This window comes from Odocoileus virginianus, chromosome 23, assembly GCF_023699985.2.
Source record: "Odocoileus virginianus isolate 20LAN1187 ecotype Illinois chromosome 23, Ovbor_1.2, whole genome shotgun sequence".
NCBI lineage: Eukaryota > Metazoa > Chordata > Mammalia > Artiodactyla > Cervidae > Odocoileus > Odocoileus virginianus.
The window spans coordinates 42,115,034-42,140,630 of record NC_069696.1 but is presented as its reverse complement, the minus strand read 5'-3'; the positions used below and the strand labels follow the sequence as shown (position 1 = coordinate 42,140,630).

Here is a 25,597-nt window from a genome sequence, read left to right as displayed (position 1 = left end):
GCAGTCTGCAGAGCTGGGGTCCGAAGGACGTTGGTTCAAATCCTGGCGCAGCCCAGGCGTACCTGAGCAGGTTACCTTGCCTCCCTGAGCCTCTCTGTTCACAGGAGCAGGGAGAGTGTCACCATACCTGCCTTTTAAACTCCATATGGATCCAGCAGGACAGTACATGCAAACCACCCCTCGTGGTACCTGGGTCAGGAGGGTACTCAGGAGCAGAGGTAACTCACGCTGACATATGACAGGGATAAAGGGTTAAAGCAAACTTGGACCAGTTACATGTTGTGACTTCAGTTTGCGTGCTTGGGGACTTTCAGGCTAGGTGGATTCTACAGTCCTTTCTGCTTCAGATGGTTTGTTATTCCACAACAAATGCCACCCCCCACACAGCCATCTATGCCTCTCACAAGTCGGGAGCTTTCTCCAGCTGCTGGGTCCCTGCCCTCCACGTTAGGAGGGCTGGAAGGGCGCCACAGCTGCCAAGGCAGCAGCAATGATCAGTACACGGCCCTGGGGTTAGGCCGGCTGCCCTCGGCTCCCACTTTCGTAGGTATGCAGCCCCACATGCCAACTCCCCATCTCAGCCCCTCAGTCTCCCACTGGGAAAACAAAGATTAATAATGGTACCTGTGGCAAGGATTGCAAGGGGAGGGAATGAAATCCCACTTGTCAGGCATTCAGAACTGTGCCAGGCACTCAGCGAGCACTTCAATGCATGTTAGCCATCACCACCACTTTGATTTGTTTTACAGAATAGGCAGTGATCTTACTAGAATGCTTAGATGAAGGCTGTCTGATCCAAAATTAGAAGAGGGATGTTTTCATGAAAGCTATAGACAGAGCATTAGACTGGGAGACAAGAGATGCTTTCTAGACCAAGCTCTGCCTTGAACATTTCATGAGGTAAACTGGGATTTCAAGCCAGTAGTCAGAAAAATAAGGCATTGGGTAGCCGTGGGGCCCCTCCAAACCCGGCAGTCAGGGGCCGTATCCCCGGGTGGATTTAGGTAGTTCCCGTCCCCTTCTGGGTTCCAGCCGCCCCATTCAGAGAGGGGGCGTTGGAGCCCGCACCCCGCGCGTCCTCACCTGAGGTACTCATAGAGTCCGTACATGGGCAGGAAGTCGATGTCAGACAGGAACATGTAGGGCGTGCCCACGTGCTTCATGGCCACGTTGCGCAGCAGGTTCACGGGGTAGAACTGGCCCTCCTTGTACACGATGTGGTAGGCCACGTTGTGGCGGCCCATGAGCACCTCGGAGCCCTGTGCGTAGCGGAGGAACTGCTGGGCCTCGGCGTCCGACAGGTAGAGCGCCAGGCTGACGGGCCCCTCCCAGTGTTTGCAGATGGCCTCCAGCATCTGGAGCCTGCAAGAGGAAAGGACACCTGACGCACCTGCGCATGCGCGGGCCTCACCGGCGTAACCAACCATTATCTGCGTACCTGTCCATCGTCCGCCAGCCTGGGGCGGGTGCCGAATCCAGACCCCTGCTCTAAGGATTAGTCAAACACTGTGTGACGGGGGCCAATCACCAAACCTCCGTTCCTGTATCTATAAAACGGGCACAAAACACTCGGCTTTTTGCTTCTAGCCTTTGAATGTTTACAACCAGACAGGTGACATGGAGAGAGTCACATTTCACTATAAGCCTTTTCAGGCTCCTCTTTTCAATAGTGGGTGGGAAAAGTACATGGAATGATGTAAAGATCCCTTTCCAGCTTAAAACTCCCCACCTCCCCCTCTCGCTCAGCAAAGGTAGACAGCAGTGCTACTACTCTCCTGAAGCAGCGACCAGCAGAGGAGGCTTGGCCAAAGGGAGGCCATGAGTTACAAGGAGCATGAAAGTAAGCTGCAAACATGAGAGTAATAATAACCACAATGACTGACTCATCACTATGCACCAGGCACTTCCCAGACCCTGTGCCCCTCATCTGTCATTCCCCCCATTCTCCTGATGAAGGAACTGAGGCTCCAGGTGTCCATTCAGCTTTAGTGTTGGACCTGGACTGTGTGCACAGGTACCTGGACAGAACTTTGAAGACAGTGAAAACAAAACACTGGCAAAGGGAAGGAAAAAAAAAAACAAAACATGTGAATGCTGGAAACAAAAGTGAGCCTGGGGTGATGCTGTCTTTATTTTTCAGAGCCCTTACTGCTCCAGGTCACCCTGCAATTTTGCAAATCTACCTGGAGACACTGGGCCATGGAGAGTGGGGGTGGGGGTGGGGCACGGGAAATGAAGCCCAGATAAAAAACAAAAGGTGCTCCCAACCAAGAGGGTTCTGCAAAAATGTTTGAAGAGACATCTAGAAAAAAAGTATTTTTTCCCCCAGAAGCATTAGAAGTGCCTGCTACATAAAATCTATGGTTAAAAAAACAGCAAAAGCCTATTTCAGTTTTTTTCCCCCTACCCAGCAAGAGGTACAGAATCAGAATGCTCACTTTATTTGGACAATTACCAGGAAATAGATTCCATGCATTTCCATGCTTCTAAACAAAAGTAAATGGGCACACCTATCTTGTGTCAATGGCTTTCCTGATGGACTTTCAGTTTCCTCTCAGTAATTCTGTGAATTGGTATTGCCTGGATTTGCTTCCTCTTTCACTAAGGAGGATTAAGGTATTCATGGGGTAAAATGCCCTCCATTTCTCATACTTTATAGCACTTGTTAATCAAATTGACCACAGCCAGTTTTGAAAGAGGCACTATATTCTCCACAATGCTTGATTTCACTGAAATTTGTGTTCTGCCTCTGCTACAAGGCCCCTGGTTTCTGCTGGGCTCTGAGAACCTGGGATTTTGAATGATCCCACCTGCATCTCAGTCTCTGCAAAATGGAAGGACTCTGCAATTGGATGAGAGCTGTTTATACAAAGCCTTTGAAATTTGGGGAGTAAAGGGCAAGGATAATTTCTGCATCCATGTGGATGTCAGAACTGCTAAAGGGGATGGGATGCAGGAGGCATGACTGAGTGTGAAGGGAGGCCAACTTTGGCTGGGGACTCTCCCACTGACCTGCTTTTGGATTTTGTGTCTGAGTTTTCTAAGCAGGGAGCAAGCCCTGCCTGATCCAGCTCATCTTCCCCCCAGCAAAGAGTTTAGAGTGAGGACAGAGACACAAAATACTTAGGGTTTTCGGGAGAAAGGTGCTGCTAATGTGACAAACATCACATCCACGTGGACTTTACAGGAATCAGCGCCAGAGGTTCCAGAAAACCTCAGTGAGTGAAAATGAGTGATGGCTCCGCCACTTCCTGTCTTCCTGCCACTGGCTCCAATCTCTCTTGTCCCTTAAAACCAAGCTCCCTGCTGGGATCTGAGCAACAGGCAGATAGACAAACCGAGGTTCATCATGATGATGATAATAGAGAGAATGTGATCATGATACAATAAATCTCTACCACATAGCTGTTGTTTACAGCATGCCAGCCACATTTGGGCTGTTAGCACTTTTAAGACTCACAGTAATGCTATAAACACAGTGCAGATTCTCATCACTGTGTTACAAGGGAGGGTGCTCCAAGAGGAGAAGCGACTTCTTTCAAGTCACATAGCTATAAGGTAGACAGGCTGGATCCACACACCCAGGTCTGACTCCAGCGCCCGGGATCCAGACCACTAGTCAACATGAACTGGGTTTGGCTGAGAAAGATGTTCCCATCACCTGTCTCCCCAAACTAGAACCTGGTCTAAGCTTGGCATCAGCTTCCCTTTATTCCCTCTTCCTCCTCTTCCTCCTTGGTCTCTCTTGGGGTCAGAGGTCCCCCATCCTCTTCATCCTTCTCCTGGTTGTTTCCCCCCAAACACACTTGTTCCCTAAGGTCTGTCCCTGTGTAGTTCTTGTTGACACCGAGTTTTGTGCTGAGTCTTTCTTAGGTAGGAAGATAAGGATCTGGCATATCAAGGACCTGGACCAATGGAGAGGGTTTCAAGAGACAAAGATTAATTCTGCAACTGCAGTATCATCCATTTGGAAAGAACCTCTGAGATTTTCAGTCTGATTACACCATCATTATGATGAAAGGGCTCAGCCTCAGGGAGGGTCTTGACTTGCTGAAGAGCACGCAGCATACGAGCTGACACCAGGACCCATCCTGATGCTCTGCCCCTGCTCTCCCCTCCCCCGCCATGCCCCCCATCGCTTCATGCTGGGAAGAGGAGGGCAAAGGCTCAGGAATGCCTAGAGATGTCTGGAAGGCCTGCCTCTTTCAGATGTCTGAAAGAGGCAGGGCTTCCCCCAGGGGGTCCTACTGAGACAGGGAGCCCCAGACAGTCTGTGGACGTGTCAGGGAGCAGGCAGGGAGATGGCCGAGTCCAAAATCTAGAAGACTGGGCTTGGAAGGAACTCTAGAATGTCAGTCATTCCAAGCAGCCAGGCAGGTGGCCACTCAGCCTCTGCTGGAATGGGGAACCTGCTCCCTACAAGGCAGATGACTCCAATCTGGTACCCTGAGCAAGGCAGGCTGAGGGGTCCAGAGGGAAACTGAGGGTTCTGGGCTCAGGCAGAACTAGGTCTGAACTCTGACCTGTGTCAGTATCTCTGGGCAAGTGACCATGTTGTTTGTGCTTCCATTTCCGCACATGCATATAGGGGACAATAATACCTTAGTCAATGACAAATTGGCTATAAACTCTTCCCCCTCTATCTACATGCTTTGCTATTACCCTCCCCCTCACTGATTCTGGCCTGGCCATGGGATGTGCTTTGGTCGATGGGACATTAACAAATGTGACACAAGCAGGGGCCTTGAAAAGTGGTTGTTTGGTGCAATCCACCTGCAATGTGGGAGCTGCAGGAGATGTGGGTTCGATCCTTGGATTGGGAAGATCCCTTGGAGCAGGGCATGGCAACCCACTCCAGTATTCTTGCCTGGAGAATTCCATGGACAGAGAAGCCTGGTGGGCTGTAGTCCACGAGGTTGCAAAGAGTTGGACATGACTGAAGCGACAGCACACATCCACGCTTGGTACTTGACACCTGTGATTCCTGCCTTTCAAATACGCACACCTCCAGCAATATCTACTGAGCATCTACAACATGCAGGTATTGTGCTGGGCCCCAGAATGAGAAAGACAAGGTTTTCGAATGCACTTCTGGAGAGAAGATAATAAGCAGACCAAGATAAGATCAGAGTGAAGTGAGGGCTAGAGGGGCCACAGAACATGAAATGGGATGAAGAGTAAGGGTGAGGGCAAGTGGAAAGGTCAGTGTGAGCCCTGGACAAGGAGAAAGACTGGTCTCGATCTTGAGAAAGCCTGGGTGAAAAGTTTTCCAAGATGGAGGAGCCCTTGGGATACAGAATTTAGTGTGTTCTCAAGAAGAAACAGGACCAGCGTAGATGGCATATGGACAAGAGAGGGGCAGAAGGAGAGAGGTGTTTGGGGATGGTCAGGGATCAGCTCATACAGGGACGTCAAGGTCTCGGTGGGCAGCTCTAAGACTATTCTAAAGGCAATAAGAATGCATCAGAGTGTTCTAATGATGTGACCTGCTCTCTCTCTATATATATAAAGATCGCCCTGGCTGTCACATGGTGAAGGGAGTACTTTTCACTCTCTAGAATGATGCTTTCCAAGCTTCAGCAGGCTCAGGGTCACCTAGGAGGCTTATTACAACACAGATTCCTGGGCCCCACTGCAGAGATACCTGTTGGGCAGATCTGGGGTGAGATCCATGTATCTGTGCTCTAACAAGGTCCCAAGAGATGCTGTGCTGTGATGGGACTTAAGAATGGAACCCCGTCAGCTCAGCTCATGTTCTCTTTCCCTCACTTGCAGAAAACAGAGCAGGCCCATCAGCCACATGAGTCCCTGGAACTGCAGCTGGTACTTCAAGGGCTTCCTTCAAGAAGCAGGGAAGAGCAAGCGTCTCCCGGCCAGGTGGCAGGGATGCTGTAATCAGGATCCCTCCTGGCCAGCTCCCTCTGTCCTTTCGACCACCCTCCGGAGTGAGTGGCCGGGCAAGGAGCAGCCCCGCCGGGTCCACCTCTGCAGCAGGCGACATTCATTCTTTCTGAACAGAATTCTAGAGGGAGCCACGCACAGGAGCCCACATGCCGGCTCCCCTAATGCGTTGTGGCACTCACGTAGGGCCTCCTTCTGACTCAGAGGTTTACAAACATACCCAAAATGCTTCTTCAATTAAAAATCAATCCAAGAGGCACCAGTCAGCCGCTGCATCGTAATTGGACGTGCGGGGTGGAGTGGAAGGAAGCATTTCCGCTGTCTGCATCAGCTTGAGTGCTACTGCTTTATAATTCCTGATTATGTCCCACGAAGCATCTCTTGCTTGGGTGTGGAATTCCTTGAGTTCTCTGAGGTATTGTCTGGATGGCAGTACTTGTCCCAATGCGTTAGGGGGGATCACACGTCTGCCATGCTGGGGGATGCGTGTGCTTTGAAGGGAAGGCATCTGCGGTTGGTATTTGCAGCTGAGCTGAGAGGTGCCTGGCCTGTCTTTAAGGGGGTGGTGAGGGCAGGTGCCAGGTCTCCTGCAGCCAGGCCCGGAGGATGCTCAGGGCTAGCCGCAGAAGGAGGGGCTCTGTCCTGTCTGTATTCTTTCTTTTGTTGATAACAAGTATATACATAAGGGTGGATTTGGGTTGTTAATAATTAAATTTTTTTCCTTTTGTTGGGGGGGCCACTTACGATATATATAGGATCTTAGTTCCCCAACCAGGGATTGAACCGGTGTCCCCTGCAGTGGAAGTGCAGATTCTTAACCACTAGACCGCCTCTGAAGTCCTTTCCTTAATTGTTTGTGGATTCCAGGTTGCAAATGCCATAGCCAGCATAAAGGTAAAAACCATTAAGAGAACTGTGCTAGTGTTTGTGGCACATTTGCTGATCACCGGGTACTTTCCAGTCTCTTACTTTACAAAGCACAGATGGTAACCTATGAACAGTATTATTGACACTTCACAGGTAAGTAGAGTGAGGTGCAAACAGCCTAAATAACTTGTCTAAATTCATATGGTTAGTCTGTAGTGCAACTTGACTTTGAACCCAAGTCTTCCTCTCCTTATCCCCCTATTTCACCTGGCTGACATCATTTGCTCTCTTCTTCCTCACCCGAGCACCTAAGCCCAACTGTGTGCATCCCAGCGGCCTGGTGTCCTGCTTCCTTGCAGGGGGCTCCTCCTTTCCCTACAAGGCTTCTACGGTCAGTCCACTCAGCCTCCAGCTCAATGTAGGCAGAAGCTCTCTTGGGGGTATTCCCCACTCCTTCCATTCTCTGCCCCAGACGGGACAGGGGCTCCTCCCGTGGGTTCTCATAGCACTTGTCTGTTGTCAAACCTGTTCCCTGCCTGTGGCAGCCTGAATTCTGAGCTGGCCCCAAGACTCTTGCCCCAGCTCCTGGTATACGGTCCTGGATCACCCCTCCCTTGAGTGTGAGCAGAACCTGGCACTATTCTATATGATAGAATAGTACGGCTGTGATTATGTCATATAACAGACTGGGGAGATTCTCCTACTGGCTTTGAAGAAGTAAGCTGCTCCACACAGCTAAGACCTAAGGGTGACCTCTAGGAGCCCAGAAGGATCCCAACTAACAGCCAGCAAGGAAATGGGGACCTTGGTTTTAGAGCTGAGTTCTGCTAAAACCTGAATGAGCTTAGAAGTGCACCCTGACTCCCAGGTAAGACTACAGTCCGGTCAACACCTGGATTTCAGGCCTGAGACAGAGAACCTGCTAACATGTATCCAGACTTCTGATTCATGACACAGTCAGATAAGAAAAAAGTGTGTTTCTAAAGCTGCAAGATCTGTGGTGACTGATTAAACCACAATAGAAAACAAATACATGATCTGAGTCCTGAGTTCACTACATATTCTGTGAGGGCGGAACAGGGTCTTATATATTCCCAGCCCCACAAGAGTCGGCCACAACACAGTAATAGATGCCTACATAGTATCTGCTGAGAGATCATGTGAATTTTGGAGATGAGAAAACTGGGGTCATGAGAACAGAAAGACCTTTCCTGAGAGGACACAGCAGGTCAAGGACCTAGCTGGTGCCAGAACCTCTGTACTTGTCCATTTCATCCCATTTGTTTCATCCCATCTTTGTTGTTACCTGTTATGAAATCACTGTGGACAGTGACAGCAACCATGAAATCAAAAGATGCTTGCTCCTTGGAAAGCCATGACAAACCCAGACAGCGTACTAAAAAGCAGAGACATCACTTCGTCAACAAAGGTCTGTATAGTCAAAGCTATGATTTTTCCAGTAGTCATGTACAGATGTGAGAGTTGGACCATAAAGAAGGCTGAGCACCGAAGAACTGATGCCTTCAAATTGTGGTGCTAGAGAAGACTCTTGCGAGTCCCTTGGACAGCAAGGAGATCAAACCAGTCAATCTTAAAGGAAATCAACCCTGAATATTCATTGGAAGCTGATGCTGCAGCTCCAATACTTTGGCCACCTGATGCAAAGAGTTGACTCATTGGAAAAGACCCTGATGCTGGGAAAGACTGAAGACAAAAGGAAAAAGGGTGGCAGAGGGTGAAATGGTTAGAGAACATCACCAACTCAGTGGACATGAGTTTGAGCAAACTCTGGGAGATAGTGAAGGACAGGGAAGCCTGGTGTGCTGCAGTCCATGGGATTGCAAACTGGACACGACTTAGCAACTGAACTATGGCCAGCAAGTTCTGCACAGGTGTTCTGGAGTCTGTGCATCTCCAGGAAACCACTAGCCATGAAGCGATTTAATTCTACAAGCTGTCATTTGCTAAGAAGCAGTGGGACTCACCGCCTCCACAGCTACTGTCAACACGCGTCATTCCCAGATACCCCCGGAGGCCAGGTCCCCCCACTCTCTGGGACTCCCAGGCTGCTTACTGTCTGTGAACCATCTCATGTCCCCGTGCTTGCTTCTTCATTCTGCTCATTCTCCAACCACTCGTGACTAATCACAAGTGACACTTATTGAACACTTACTAAGTGTGCCAGGTACTGTCCTCAGCACTTTAAAGGCATGAACTTATTATTGCCTCCTAAAACCACCCCATGAAATCGTATCCACAGGCATTTCCAAAGTGGCTCAAAGACAGAATGAGGCCATCAAACTCCCTTCCTAACTATGGGAGTCGAGAGGGAATGCCATGGAGAAAGCCGGGGCCAGGGCAGCCACTTGCACACCGTGTGTAAACTGAAGAGGAAGCTGGCAGAGGTGGGCAGGAAGCACACAGGACAGCCAGAAATGAAAAACTGCATAACCCTGGAAGGCTTTGAATCCACTCACCTCCTGGCAGCCAGAGATGTTTTCAAAAACATAAACCAAAGCAAAAACTCTGCGTAAACTTCTACAATAAATTCCCATCACATTTAGAATAAAATCCAAATATTTTACGAGTTTCTAATGTTTATAAATCTTAACCTCATGCAGCTTCCATCTCCAGTCCCTCTCAAGTGATGCTTCAGCCACACTGGTCTCCTGTCAGGGTATCTGGATACACAAGGCTTTCCAGCCACAGGGCCTTTGCACCTGCTAGCTTATCTGCCTGGAAAACTTTTCTTTTTTTGCAATGCACATGCTTCCCCGGTGGCTCACAGAATAAAGAATCCGCCTGCAATGCAGGAAACCCAGGTTCCATCCCTGGGTCGGGAAGATCCCCTGGAGAAGGGAATAGCTACCCACTCCAGTATTCTTGCCTGGAGAATTCCATGGACAGAGGAGCCTGGCGGGCTACAGTCCACGGGGTCGCAAAGAGTCAGACATGACTGAGCAACTAATACTTTCACACACCCCCACTATGCTTGACTCCTTTTCTTATCCTCAAGGCTCTGCAGAAATGTCCCCTCCTTTGGAAGACCTCCCCCGATCATACCACCTGAAGAAGGTCCCTCTCTTGACATTGTTAATATCGATCTCTGTTCCTTCAAAGCACTTATCACAATGTTAATTATTTGACTTAACTATTTACCAGTCCCATATTATCAACATTGGATGCACATGGCAAACCTAAAATGATGCAAGGTCTTCACAAAGATTCTCACTTAACTGGTTTGCAGTGGAGCCGGACCATGATTTTTTTTTTTTTTCTCTAAAGCTCCTTTGGTAATTTGATTTGTCCCCAGTTAAGGCTGAGAATCAGTGCAATAGACTGTAAGCCACATGAGGGTAGGGACCACATCAGTAGTTCCTGATAAAGGCTCCAAGAATGACCCGTGCATCAACACATGTGTAAGAAAAGAAATAGCAGGTGCTTTCCAACATCAACTGTGGGTCCAGTCCAGGTGTTTCCTTTTAATACACCTCCCTTTTCCTTGAGGTAGTTTGACTAGAGCTCTAGTTTTTAGAATCAGTTCTTCCTCCATCCTCAAAAACAACCAGCATCATCAAAATACAGGAGCCCTTGGTTTTCAGTGCTGGAGAAGGGATGAGACATAAGCCCTATATTATCAGGTTTCCATGTGCCAAGCTGGTGGGGCCATCTCTGCCTTCTCCAGGTGAAGGGCAGCAGTGAGGGGACTGTGCGGGCAGCGGGGTCCGCCTGCCTACCTGTCCATGGAGAGCTGAGCGACCAGGGTGACGTCTGTGTTGTCTGAAGCGGGCTCATACTCATAGTGCAGGAAGTATAGGTGGGTTCGGTGGACGGTGAACCGCTCTCGCCGGAACTCATAACACAAGTCATCCTCGTCCAGTTCTGAGAGCTGCTTCTGGAGCTGAAAGGTAGGAAAGAAGGCTTGGGAACAAGAAGGGGATCCCCAAGGGGGTCGGCCTGTCATGCCCTGTCCTTCCCTGAGTTTCTTATCCACTGGACCTTGTTGATCGGCCGGTCAGAGAAGGACAGGATCCTGACTTCTATGACTTCATATGACTTTCATATGATTTCTATCAGTTAAGACCATTGCCATGATAGGCTAAAGCAGGAGTCCCCAAGCCCTGGACCAGTACTGGTCTGTGGCTTCTTAGGAACCAGGCTGCCCAGTGAGAGGTGAGCGGTTGGCGAGCAACCAAAGCTTCATTGGTATTTACAGTGGCTCCCATCACTCTCCCATCACCTGCAAACGGGACTGTCTAATTGCAGGAAAACAAGTTCAAGGCTCCCACTGATGCGATGGTATGGTGAGCTGTGTCATTGTTTCATCATCTATCACAATATAATACTACTAGAAATAAAGTACACAATAAATGTAATGTGTTTGAACCATCCTGAAACCATTGCCCCACCCCTGCTCGGCCCATGGAAAAACTGTCCTCCACAAAACCAGTCCCTGGTGCCAAAAAGGTTGGGAACTGCTGGGTTAAACTCTGATATTATTTCTCAAGATGTGTACTCTGACAGCTGACTGCATTAAACGGTCCGGTTTCTTCACTTCCCCCTGCCCTTTGTCATGTGACTCTTGGTGCTGCCTACTACAAAGGCAAAGATTATTTCCCCAATCCTTGAACCTCCTTGGCTGGACTTGTGATTTGCTTTGGCAAACAGTATGAGGGGAAGCAACGATGTCCCAATCTTGAGGGATCAGGTAGAAGAGGAAGTGCATATTTCTTGGGAAAATGCCTGGACTGGCCTGCTGGGAAAGGAGACAGATGGAACAGAGTGGAGTCTCCCCGACTGCCCGTCATGGGAGTGAGCCCAGCCAAGGTCAGCAGAGCTGCCTCCACGAGCACTTCTCACTGTTCACGCTTCTCTCTGTGCACCACTGAGGTTTTATGGGTTTTGAGCACTAGATGACAGATAGTGTCACTTTCATTATATGAGTCTGTCCCACGCAACACAGGGTGGCTAGCCTCCTGGACCCCAGCCCAATAAATGATCATAGCATTCTCCAGATGACTGAGTATAACTCTAAATGCTCCCATACATTCCCAAAGGCCACTTGGGTAATCAGTTGTGATCCAGTGGTCTATGAGACATGCTCAGCTATCTTGAACATTTTTAACCTTTAGAAAGGATGCAGTCAGGGATATTCCTCAGCTTCTCAAGACCAATTTGATGTCCTTGCCTATTTGGAAGTTCCCTCTATGCCAACAGGGTAACTAACTGATATAAGGCTGGGAACTAGAATTTTCCTTCTGCCTAAGGCCCTAGGAGCCAGGTGACCCCTTCTGACTACAGGATTAAGTTCAGTGTCTCCTGGCCTACGGGACTCCTCCCTGATCTGCATGCCCAGCAAGCCTCTAGTGGATATACTCATAGCCACTCATAGCTAAGTGAAAGGGAAAGGGAACGGTGGCCAATGAAAGTGCTTCTAGAGTCACTTTCTAAGAGGGTCTACCAGCAGTCCTGGGGGATAAGTAGCCTCCTCCTCCACTAGGAGCTGCATGGTACTGATGTGGTTCAGTGGCAGCCACTTCCCAAGGTCACCCCTAACCATCACAATGCTTAAAGGCTAGGATCTATAACATTGCTGTTTACCAGCCACACAGGGGGCTGCGGAGAGCCCAGCGGATATGACATCAGACATACATTAGAGTCTGGGACTCTGTACCAACCAGTGCCTTTCCTTGAGTTTTAATATTATTTATCAGTATGGTGCTTTGCACCTCTGTCCTAACATGGACTGAGCACCTACTGTGTGCCAGGTGCAGCGCTAAATCAGATGCGCCGCTTTGTTTTCAGCACAGATCTCTGTTTTACAAAGGAGGAAACTGAGGCCCAGAAAGTGTCGCCTGCCAATTACAGCTAGAGAGCAGCAGTCTGGACTGTGAATCCAGCCCTCAGACCTTTCACACCAGCGACATCTCACAACACAATTACTTCTCTCCTGGGGGATGGATGTGAAGGTCAAATGTGCTGGTGGAAGATAGCATGCTGCGTGTACAAAGCAGGCCACAAAAATGCATTTGCAGTATGATCACAACACAGCGAAAAGACAGACCAGCCAACCCCAGGCAGAAACAGACCAAAGGGAATCCACTGCAATGTTAACAAGCTTTTTTCTGAGTGGAGGATTCACAGATGAATTTTATTGGCCTTGTTATACTTTTTGTACTTAAGTAATTCCCTTCAATTTTCTCAAATGAGCTAATGCATGTACAAGTGCTTTGTAAACTGTAGAGTGCTACACATACCTCAGAATTATTATGATTGCATTATGTTCCTTTTCAAATTCTAATCTAGGACTGCTCACTGCTGACTGCATGGCTGATGGGATTTTAGGCTGGTCCCAAGGAGAAGACTCGAGCGGCTTGAAACCTGTCTCCTTCACATCCAGGTAATATCTCCAGGGAGATGCTTAGCTGGAGGGCAAGGGTGGTGTGGCTTTTGTTAACAGGGTCTTAATGCTACCCCTACTCCACACTCCAGTCACGTGGGGAGCAGGGGGTTTCCCGACCAGCAAGTCACAGAAACAAAAGACAGATCCCTCCTGAGATAAAAAGCATTTGCTAAATTGCTTCTTTGGGCAGCCAGCTGAGGCACAGGGAAATTTGGACTCAAAGGAAAATGGCCTTTAAGCCGTTTGCATTTATTTCTTCCCATCCTTAAGGACAGTGGCCTAGACTGACCCCTGAGCTGCCAGAGATGACGGCTGTCATGCCTGCGGACTCTAGAGCGATAGGAAGTGTGTCCTGGGGCTCTGGCCTCTGAACTTCTGCTCAAAGTCAGGAAAAACTACATGGAGAGATATCGGGATCAGTGGGCAATGAGGCCTGACTTCTCTGACCCTCATTTGCTATGTGACCTGGAGCAAGTCACTTCTCCCGAGAGCAGGACAAAGACTGGGTTGCAAGGATCATGTGCTCACCAGGCCAGGTGAGTGCTGAGAGTGCTGCAGGCACTTCCTCATTAATACTCACATGGGTCACAGACCGCCAGCAGTCCTGTTTTACGGACGAAGACGATCATCATCTGAAAGGTTTGGCCATTTGGTCAAGGTCACAGTAAATGAACAGAGCAGCTGAGATTCACAACTAGTGGTATTTCCTCCAAGTTCTTGTATGTAATAAAGTCAATGCAATGCCTTGTTCATCAACCTTTGGGTCTAATGCTAGATGGTTCAGTGACTGTAGAGTTCTGAATCATGTGTCCCCCTTGGTGACAGAGATCTTTGGTGCTCAGGCTGACAGAAGTGGCCAAGTTCAGGTCAGTAGAACGTGGGTAGATTCTGGCTACTACAGGCTCCATTTTTTACTGTCTCATGCATAAGCGAGAGTACCTAGTGGAGGATGCTCCATGGAGGGCAGAGCCGCAAGAAGGGAGGAGTCTGGACCCTGAACATGGAGAAGAGCCACCTGCCAATTAGGAACACCCACTTGAACTTTGTGTGAGTCATAAATTTCCAGCCCCCCAAGCCCATTTGATAAGTAATTGTGTTCCCTTAACTAACATGCTTACTTGAACTCTTTGAGTCAGTAAGTGATGAAGACAGTGCAACAGACCAATTCAGAAGTCTCTAAGGCCACCCCTTCTTGTGACACGTGTCCTTCTGATGCCTTAGGACATCGGGTAGAAACATCGGGATAAAATAACACTCAGGAGTGTTGCTTTACACTCTCAGCACTTTTCACTTTCAGCAGCCTTGATATCCATTTCTTCATCTGTCCCTCCCAATAAATGTATGAGACCAGGAGGGCTACCCTCTTGCCCCCAGTTGACAGATGAGGAAACCGAGGCACCAGGGATGTGCTCAGAAAAGCTGGGGCCCTTAACACATCTCTTGGAACCTCATTCACGATTCTTCCCTGTGGTTTCCATAAAGTGGTTAAATTTTATTAAACCACGCGGACAGGCAGAAAAAGATTACCAGCTCACTGGTTGCCTGCTGTGTGTACTAATGATCAAAGTTCCAAGAACCCAAAATACTGCTTTCCAAGGAGACCAAACCATGGGCCACTTTCATTCTTTCACGGGAAGGGAGAGGCATGGGCTTAGGACCATTCCGTGAAGGTTCAGAGATGTCTGCCTAGCACTGACTGAGGCTCTAAGAAAATAAAGAAGAAAATGGCATGGTCTGTTCCTTCCCAGGTATTACTATTAATGTGAACATCCCACACAATTAATAGGCCCTTATTTTATGCGAAGCCCCATGCTAGGAATGTGGAATGAACCCCAGTGTCTGCATTTAAATTGTTTATACAGTCTGGTTCTCATTTTACAGATGAGAAAACTGAGGCACAGAGTTTGAGTGGCCTGAAATCCCATAGGGAGTATTCCTACCATTTTACATAAGGCAATGTTGCTCCAGAGCTTTCCTCTTATGTTTCATGCAAGGAGCCACTTAGGGCAAAAGTAAAAGTAGGCAGAGGTCTGTGACAAAGATGTGGGAGAGTCAAGCACCTGGCTGGTTTGGACAGATGATGTTTGGATAGATCAGAGCCCAGGGGTGTGAAGGAGGGGTGTGTGCCTGTGGCCCAGACAGACCCTGTGAGTCTCTGGACCCTGGGTTCCTTCTTCATCCCCTCTCCTGGCCACCCAGGCAAACAATGGGATGCTTCAGCTCTGAGATCTAACATGCCAAAGAGGGTCACGGGAGGCTGGCCTTGGGCAGCCTGTCATGGGACTCTAAGTGCCATCCACTCTGGGCTCCGCTGCCCAACTGTTTGATGAAGGAGCTGGTGACACGCAGCTCGCATGTGAGAGCAATGATGCACTCCAGGGTTTCTCTGGGGTTTCTCGGGGATACAGCTGTTTCTACAGAGCCATCTGTTCCCTGGAACTGCCGTGCAGTGATGCTGTAAAGGGTTTGTAGGATCTGTTTATATGTGTCTTATTTTTAACTTCTCATTAAACCATGGTGTTGCCGTTTTCTTTCCTTCTTAGTGAGCTCAGCATCTGGGTATGTGACCCTGCAGGCAGCCCACCACCCTTGTAGCATGAGGGCATTGAACTTGGAAGCCCTCATTTCAGTGATGAGGCAGAGATCTCAGAGCAGCTGAAAGGGACGGTGTCCAGGATGAGATTTCTGGTCAACACTAGTAATGAGACCTCCTGCACCCTGCAGCCCTGCTCACACCTTACCCCCTTGAGCCCTCATCCCAGCCTGGGCTCGGTTTGTTTAATGACCATTTTATTTTTTTTAATGACCATTTTATAAGTGAGAAAACTAAAGCTCATGGAAGGCAAGAGTTACGTTCAAAGGCACAGATCTAGTCCTAGGGCCAGGTTTTCTGATTTTTAAGTACAGGGATCTTTCCGGAGCACCACAGATACTTTAAGACAAGGACTTGTAATAGTTAATCTGTTTGACAAAATTTATCGAGCACATACCAGGCAGTCTTTTATAGGCATAAAGATATACTGATGAATGAAACAGATAAACAGCCCTATGATCCCAGAGCTTACATTCTAGTTGGAAAGATATATCCAAAAAAATAAATAAGTCCAGAATATAATCATTGATTGGTGATAAGAGCTGCAGCGAAAATGAGAAGCAAGAGCTCTGGGAGACAGGGTGCGGGGGTTGGGGTGGGTAGGTATGACAACTTCAGATTGGGGAGTGCTTTCAGTAGTTGTAAAATGACCACTCAGCTTGACACCAATTCCAGAGCTGCTGCCAACCATTCCATTCTCTGAGCCTCCTTTTTCTCCTCTAAAAAGTAATGCTAATAATAAACACCTTGCAGGTTCATAAAAGAGTAAGAAAAATGATACAAACTAAAAGCCACTAGGAGAATCACTGAAGGACTTGTAGTTCCTCTTATGTTTATTATGTATGTCTTTCTGGGGCTTCCCTGGAGGCTAGGTGGTAAAGAACCTGCCTGCCAAGCAGGAGTTGCAGGTTTGATCCCTGAGTCAGGAAGATCCCCTGGAGAAGGAAAGGGCAGCCAGCCCACTCCAGTATTCTTGCCTGGGAAATTCTATAAGCAGAGGAGCCTGGCAGGCTACAGTCCATGGGGCTGCAAACGAGTCTGACATGACTTCGTGACTAAACAACAACAACAATATACTTTTTTGCCACGTCACGTGGCATGCGGAACTTCCCCAAATAGGGATTGAACTCATGTCCTCTGCAGTGGAAGCACGGGGTCTTAACCACCAGGGCACTAGGAACCACCAGGGCAGCCCATCTTCTGTTAATTTTACATAGGGATCTACATTCACTTGAGAAGCATGGCTTCAAACTCAGTTAACCTGGTTTCCAATAATGGCCCCCCCATGTAGGGGTTGCTTGACTTTGAGCATGTAACTCATCTCCTCTGAGCATTCTCATCTGTGAAATGTGACTTCTTAATGCCTCCCTCCCTTGATTGTGATGAAGAAGAAAGTTGCATTTCCTCTTTGTTTTCTCTGCAGGAAATCTCCAATTGTCAAAGGCCAGAAAATCTCCAATTGTCAAAGGCCAGAAGAAACAGAGAAAGCTCTTTGAGCAGCACAGAGAGCTCTTCCAATGCAGGAGAGAACACAGTGACTAAGGCCTAGCGCATGGATGCCCCAGTCGGCTTCGGCGTCTCCCGTGTCATCACTGGGAAACTGTTACTGGTTCACTGGTGTGCTGTCTTGGGGAGGATTTTGAGTCTGGGGCTGACCCCAGATGGCTGAGTGAGGTCATCAATTAGTGATGTCTGCTGTGGGCATGGGCTAAGAAAACCCTAAGTTGGGGGCTTCCTGGGTGGTTCAGTAGTAAAGAATCTGCCTGCTAATGCAGGAGACACAGGTTTGAGCCCCAGTCAGGGAAGATCCCACATGCCTTGGAGCAACTAAGCCTGTGCACAACTATTGAGCCTGTACTCTAGAGCCCAGGAGCCGAAACTACAGAGCTCATGTGCCACAGCTACTGAAGCCTGCATGTCCTAGGGCCTGAGCTCCACACAAGGAAAGCCACTGCAATGAGAAGCCTGCACGCTGCAGCTAGAGGGGAGCCCCTGCTCAGTGCAACTAGGGAGAAGTTCAAGCAGCAGCGGAGACCCAGCAAAGCCAAAATAAAGAAAGAAATAGGAGAAAACTCTGTTTGCTGACACTGTCTATAGACTTACAATTACACATAAATGTGAAAACTCAGTGATGTCCGGTCTTCTTGTTTTTTTTTTTTTTCCACTCCTTGGATGTTATGTTTCATAATTTAACTTCTAACATGACAGTGGATAACTCTTTTACCATTGGACTTTGACCATTGGATTTCCTTTTTTTTTTTTTTTTTTGGCTGCCAGAGAAAGGATGCACAGGGTGGTGAGTCCAGAAAGGGCTATTCTGAAGCTGATGAACTGAAAGTGACAGCTGTCAGAATGAAATCTGCAGAACAAGCAGCAAGCAGTCCGGGGCCATTTCCTGCCAGGATAAACAGCATCTTCCCTCCTCTGGCCAATTCCTGCCCGTTCAGCCTACTCAGTGCAACCTTAGCCATTGAAAATTGTAAATTGAGTTTGGTACACTGGTTACTAAGGAAGGGCATGTACTTTAAGCAAGATTCCCATCCAAATTGGAAAGTATAAAACATCTGTAACAATATATATTTTAATGGCCTTGCATTTAAAAAGGTGAGCTTCTTTTATCTGGAAAAAAATCCCTGAGGTGGAGCAAGGTACTCTTGATGATAAAAGCAGCCTGCTATAAATACACTGCCTGGGGGAGAGTTATGTGTTTCTGGATAACACACTGTACGGAAGCGACACTATCTGCCCAGCTGTTGGGGACCACAGGGGGTGTCCTTATTTTTCACTGCTCCAAAGGACAGCACTCAGATTAATGGATTATTTCCAGAAGCGGGGATTTCAACTCAACATGAGGAAGAATGGGTTAGCATCTGGAGCTTTCTAACAGTGCAGTAAGCTGTTGGAGATGGTGGGCTCCCTGTCTTTGGGAAGATTCCAGCAGAAGCCAGATGCGAGCCTGTTAGGGATGCTGTAGAAGGATTTTTGCATGGATTAGGGGGTAGAGAATATCCATGATTATCCAGCTGTGTTCTGAGGAGTCCCAGGGTTTCTTGGCTATGCTTGAGGGGATGGGTTGCTGAGGAAAGGGGAAAGAAATGCTAATATATAAAATTCTAGCCTCCATTGCGACTTCAATCAAATTATAGTAACTAAGACCAAGTAAATGCTTATTGCATTACACAGATTAATTTACTGGTTCCAGGAAGAGATGCCCAGACAAACTACAGGACAGGAGTGACTGTGTCCCATTAGCTACTGTCATTCTACACCACACGTGGAGCCCGAGCTCTTCCAAACAAAATCATCTTGCTTTAGAGCAAGTACCTCAGAGGCTGGAAGATGAGATCTGCTGCTTACTGAAGGGCTGAATCCCCAACTTCCTGAGTTTATGCTCCTTCCCTCCTACTTCTCCTTTTTCCTGTCTCTTTCCCTCTTTCTGGCACCGAGACCAATCAAATGGCTTCTTCCTTCCTACCCAAATTCACCTAACTGCGGGGAAATCTACCTGGGGTTGTTTGAACCAGAGCAAATGTGACAGTCCCTGCCCATGCTGTATACACAGAGGTGTAAGTCCATCTCTCTACTAGGCCTTCCTAGAAAAAAAAATCTTAAAAACCCTAAACCCATTTGTGTAACAACAGATTACGATAAGGCAGGCGGTTTGTAAAAACCCCATCTCAATGAATATTGTGTTCTGGGTGCTGAGTCCTATTACTGGTGATTTAACACAAATTATCTGTGAGACACTATGGCAAAGGCATCATTGCCTGCAGTTACTTATCAGATGATGAACCCGAGGCTCAGAGCATCCATGTGACCTCTCCGAGGTTCCTGTGTCTACTGAATGATCGGCCTGGAATGACAGCTTATTATCATCACGTTCTCCATGAAGGAATAATAAAAACACAAAATTGAACTTGCGCAGTCCCTGTGTGCTCATGTTGGCTCTGCTGGAGGCAGAGAGTGCTCCTGTTCACCTCTGGTCTCCACGGACCATGCTGCTCCCTCCAGCCTCCATATTCATCCTTTGAATCCCACCTCCTCCAGGAAGTCTTCCCTGATGCACCTTCTCTCCTCTTCTTCTGTGCTCTCAAAGTACCACACTGTCCTGGCACTTCTCACACTGATGACAACCTCCTGCCTGTCTGCACCCCTCACTAGACAAGCACTGTGAGAGTCGGGCTTCGATCTGCACTGCTGCCCCAGATCATGGGCCCTGTGGCTGGGCACTGTTTGAGTGATTATCTGCCGAGTGGATGAATGTATCTTGAGACTTGGCGCCTGCCACCGGAGCCCTTTCAATCTGGGATCCGCAGTTTAGTGGAGAGGTCCCTGACTTCCTCTCTTCAAGAGGACCACTATCAGTACACTTCTCACGGCTCCAATGACCTCTTCCCAGAACGGAGAGCTGTCGGCTTTGGGCCAGATCCGAGGTCTTACCCTTTCCCTCTGGCAGTGTTTGCAGATAACACTGGGCAGGCGGCGAGGGACCAGGGTGCAGAGATGTGGTTCCAGGCTGTGTGCTACAGACTCCTGCTCTAGCCACCCTCATTCTGAGCTGGCCGGGCCGGAGGCGGCTGACTGAAGCAGGGCACTGGGACCTGCCGTCTCGGTTTATGGGTACTGGCTGCACTTGCTCCCCTGTTCTCAGTACCCACAAAACATCCATCTGTCCTCTCGTCCCCACTGCTGCTGCCTGCGCTCAGAGCCCCACCACCATCTTTTCTGCCTGGGACGCAGCAATGGCCTCTAACCAGGCTCCCTGCCTCTCGTCTAGACCCTTCCATTCTAGTCTCCGCACAGAGCAACTTTTCTCAAATGTAAACCTGACCATGTCTGAAGCCCTCTGGTGACCCTTCACGGCCAACAGGATTAAATTTAAATGCCCAAGCATAGCCAAGGCCCTGCAAGGGTCAGCTTCATTCTCTGCCCTTCTGCCGACACGCCTCTGCTACGGTAGAGAAACCATCAGCACGTTCTTTGTGAACTTTCTACTTCTTGGCTCTTCACGTCTGGTCCCTCATTCTGCTCTTTTTGTAAATATTTATTGAGTGTTTTTGTAAATATTTATTATGTGCTTGCTGCTATGCTAGGGGCAGGCACCCCAGAGGTGAATGGTACAGGCAGGGTCTCTAACAGTCTTACACTTGGGGGAAAAAAATAGGGAAAAAAATGACATGAGTGAAATAATTGTGGACAGCATGTGTGTGCCGATGAAAAGAAAATAGGGCACCTCACAGAGAGTGATATAAAGGGCTACCTGAGGTTGGGACAGGCCGGGTGTGCCAGGACTTGAGAAGCAAGTGCAAAGGCCTTGGGATGTTGGAAGGAACACAAAGGTGGGGGGTGTGGGCTTAGTGTCAAGGGGAGAGTTTTTTGGGGGACAGCTGGGGTGAGCCTTAGAGAAGGCTGCTCTCCCCGCACCTGGGCAGACTGTCCTCTCGCCATCTCTGACCCTGTCCCGTGGTGAGCACCATCTCCAGGAACTGGAGCAGCCTCTGATTTCAACCGTGGTGCCCTGCATGGCACCTGGCGGGTGGCCAGCTCTCTTAAGTGCTTATGCACCAAGTAAATGCAGCCACAGATTCCAAGAAGGACCACGGAAGATTTCTCCCCTCTGATGACCCACCAGGGGAGACTGGCGTAGGAAGGGCTGGTGAGTCACTGTTAAAGGCCGTTCCAATTAGTAAGGCATTGAGCAGCACGCCATGGGAACTCACCCCTACAGAGATTAACGGATGACATCACCCTGCAAGGCTTTGTATTTGAGCCTCTTCCATGGAGGGAAAAAAAAAAAGGGAGCAGGAGAACAGTTTATATTTAATGTTTGGGGGAAAAGTGCTGAATGGGCACTCAAATATTGATGATGATAACACATTCTGACTTGAGTGAAAAGAACGGAAGGAAAACCCAGAATAACACAGTGTTTGTGGAGACCTCTAAAGGCATCCCAGAGTCTGAGATGGAGGTCAAGAGCTTAATGGGTTTGTTTCCTCTCTGGTGAGTGGAAAAGAAGGGCAGATGCTGATGGAGGGTGACTAGAGAAAGGCTGGAGATTGAGGGGATGATGCTATGACCTGGGGGTAAGTGACAGAGAACAAGGGAGGCCATGCTACTGGTCATCCTGATAAAGGGCCAGGTAGGTGTATGCTGGCAGAGTTTCCCGCTCCGCTCCGCCCCGCCCCTAGAGCCTCAAAGAATTCTCCTGACATCCAAGAATCCAAACAACAGTAGTAAGACAAAATCCTGACTCTCTAACCCACTTCCAGCATCCTTCCAGCCTGCCTCCCGCTTCCCCGCTGCTCGGCATCTCCTGCTCTTCACCTTTCCTATCAGCCCCTGGGCACACGGTCCATCCTTCCGGTCCTCACAGCAAACCCGCCCAGCCTCAGGACATCCATGCCAGCAACTTCATCCGCCTGGAATGCGCTTCCTCTGCTGTTCTTTTTTCCTTTTCCAACTTTACTGCAGTATGTGTATGTTTAGTCACTCAGTTGTGTCCGACTCTTTGTGACCCTTTGAACTGTAGCCCACCAGGCTCCTGTCCATGGGATTTTCCAGGCAAGAATGCTAGAGTAGGTTGCCCTTTCCTCATCCAGGGGATCTTTCCAACTCAGGGATCAAACCCACATCTCCTGTGTCTCCTGCATTGCAGGTGGATTCTTTACCCACTGAGCCATCAGGGAAACCTTACTGCAGTATAGCTGGCATACAAAAAATGACACATGATGAAAACAGTCTAGTGAGTTTGGCTATATTTATGTACTTATGTTACTATTACAACGTTTAAGGTATTAAAGATAACCATCACCTCCAAAACTTTCTTGGTTTTTCCTTTGTGTGTGTGTGTGTGTGTGTGTGTGTGTGTGTGTGTGTGGTAACATCACTTAACACGGAATCTACACTCTTAAACATATTTGCAGAGGGCATCTCTGGCACTAACTGCACCTTTACAGCCACTGAACATCAACTCCTCGTGACCCCCTCTCCCCAACCCCTGGCAGCCACCATCCTGTTGTCAGCATCAATACGTGGGACTAGTTCAGAAGCCTCACATATAAGACCTTGTGCAGTATCTGTCCTTCTGTGACCGACTCATTTCATTAGCACAATGTCTTCCAGGTTCATCCACGTTGTCACAAATGATAAGACTGGCCTCATTTTTAAAATGGAACAACATTTATTGTATAGGTACAGACTGCATTTTCCTTATCCATTAACCTTTCAACGGATACTTAGGTTGTTTCTGTAGCTTGGTTATTAAGAATACTGCTGCACTGAACATGGAAATGCAGACACTGCTCCAGGATCCTGATTTTAATTTACTTTAGGACATATGCCCAGCAGTAGGACTGCTGGATCATATGACAGCTCTACTATTATTATTATTTTTTTTTTTAAGGAAACTCCATACTGTTTTCCATAGCAGCTCACCATTTTACACGCTACCGACAGTGGACAAGGTTTCAAGTTCTCCGCGTCTTTGCCAACTCTTAGTATCTTTTGTTAACAGCCTTCCTGACAGGCTTGAGGAGGTACTGCCTCCTCGTGTGACTTTGACTTGTATGTCCCTGATCCTGCACCCTTCCACAGCTGCCTCTTCCTTGAATCTGAGTCTCAGATAAAATGTCACCTCCTCAGAAGTCCTCCTTGACTTCATGTCATTATGTAACATGTGCCGCTGGCTGATAATTTTTCCTGATAGCTTGGCTAGTTACTGTATCTTCCCTACTAAAATATTAATAGCAGCACCATGAGAGCGAGGATCACTGTCCTGTGAATGAATCCTCAGCGCTCAGAACAAGAAGGCCTTCAATAAACGTTTGTTGACTGACTGAATGAACCAGTTACTCGTGTTTAGTACTAAGGGTCAAGGAGAGGGCAGGGAGCAAACATTTATCAAGCATCTAATACAGGGCAAAGATTGGAGGCAGGAGGAGAAGGGGATGACAGAGGATGAGATGGTTGGATGGCATCACCGACTCAATGGACATGAGTTTGAGCAAACTCCTGGAGATGGTGAAGGACAGGGAAACCTGGAGTGCTGCAGTCCATGGGGTCACAAAGAGTTGGACATGATGTAGCAACTGAACAACAATAGCAATATAGGGCAGATGCTGACTGAGATGGATTACACAGTTTCTCAGTCTCAGAATAGCCCTATGACAGCTTTCCTTATCTCTATTTGACACATGAGGAAACCGAAGCACAGAGAGATTGAGTAACTTGCCTGAGAACACAGAAGTGGAAATCAGAAGGGATTAAAGCCCAACCAGGCCAAGCTGATCCCACACGCCCTACCTTTTCCACTATAATAAGCTGCTTCCCCACATCCTGCTCCTTAGAGCAGTCTCGACTGCTTCTAAGTCTGGATAGTAATCTGTCTCAACTTTGCTCCTACATGCTATGTGACCACAAGCAAACTGCATAACCTCTCTGTGTCTAAAATGTCTTCAACTCTAATTGGGGAAAAAAAAAGGTTTCTATGAGCATCAAATAAGATATACAAAGAAATTATGAACAGTGAAGAAACAGGATAATACAGTAGATGTCAGCTGTGTCTGTGATCTAGCTGTGAAAATATTTTGTGCCACCCCACGAACTGACCCTGAATCCTGGGTGTCCATGTGGCTGCCGTGTCCACAAAGCCCTGAGTCCCCAGTTGTGGACAGACCCTCAGCCTGTTGTTTCACTGAGGTTTTTCTCACTCTGATCCCTCTGCTTGGCAGCTCCCTTCTGCTTCCACCTGGTCTGGGCACGCGTATCGCCTCTGCATCCACAGAGATGAGCATGGAAGTGACCTGCTGATGTGCCTGTCCCCCACTGCCCCGTTCCCCACTCCAAGGTGGGGATGGCACCTGGTTCCTCCTGGGCCTGCCCAGAGCCTGGCACAGAACCAAGCACTGGAGGTCCTTGGCAGACCAGCAGAGAGGCCACCCCCGCCTGCGTGGCCGAGCTCTGGGGCCACTCACGTTTTCACTGTTGACGTCAGCCTCACTGGGGCAGCCGAACAGCTCCCGTCGCAGGAGGTTCCCATCGTACTCCAGGAAGGTCAGGTAGAGGTTACGGAAAAACTCTACATGCTTGTTCTTCACCCGCAGCTTCTTGGGGGAGTTCCAGTGAATGACCTGGTGGGCAACAAAGAGACAGTCAGGCCGGGAGGAACTGTGCTTGTGGGAAGCATGGCTGGGCACTTGTCTAAGCACTATCTGGGGGCCTTCCCATCCATCCATCCATCCATCCATCCATCCATCCATCCATCCATCCATCCACCCACCCATTCATTCATCCATCTATTCATCATTCAGCATTTACGGTCCAGGGGTTAAGAGCCAGGGTGCTGAAGCCAGACTGCCTGGAGTCAAATCCTGCTCTGCTCTAGGTAGTGGTTTAATCTTGGGCAGACTGCTGAATCTCTCTGTGCCTCAGTTTCCTTATCTGTGAAACTGAATAGTAACAGCTCCAGCTGAGATCAGTCTTTTAAGCTTTTGCCTCTCAGCTCCAAACCTGCTTTGTGATGCTGAAGCCAGGACTCTGCAAACCCTACTTCTGCTCTGCCAGCCACTTCCTATTCATGAGAGGGAGACAAAGTCAGGAGGGGGAAGAAGAAAGACTTGCCCATTCCTTTTGCTTCCTGTCCCTAAGTCCTTTCTCCACACCAGCTGTGGCACTTCCTTCCTTCAGCAGCAGCTAAACCCACTCTGCAGTTTTTCCAAAACTCAGACCCTGCTTCCTGGTCCTCTGTCCCCGCCTGGTGCTGCTGGCTCGGGAGCTGCCTGCAGACCCCACCTCAGAGTGTGGCTTCCAGCCCCGAGCTGGACTAATTTCCACCT

General features: G+C 48.6%; 1 protein-coding gene across 2 annotated transcripts in view; it reads right to left on the bottom strand.

Moving 5' to 3' along the window:
* LARGE1 (LARGE xylosyl- and glucuronyltransferase 1) overlaps positions 1-25,597 on the bottom strand; it is a 593,562-nt gene that overhangs the window by 28,716 nt on the left and 539,249 nt on the right. For both annotated transcript variants that reach the window (XM_070453980.1, XM_070453981.1), the window contains exons 10-12: positions 24,737-24,892; positions 10,506-10,669; positions 1,084-1,362 (exon numbers count right to left, since the gene is read on the bottom strand). In XM_070453980.1, coding sequence (XP_070310081.1) covers positions 1,084-1,362; positions 10,506-10,669; positions 24,737-24,892 — 599 coding nt within the window. The remainder of the gene's footprint in view (positions 1-1,083; positions 1,363-10,505; positions 10,670-24,736; positions 24,893-25,597) is intronic.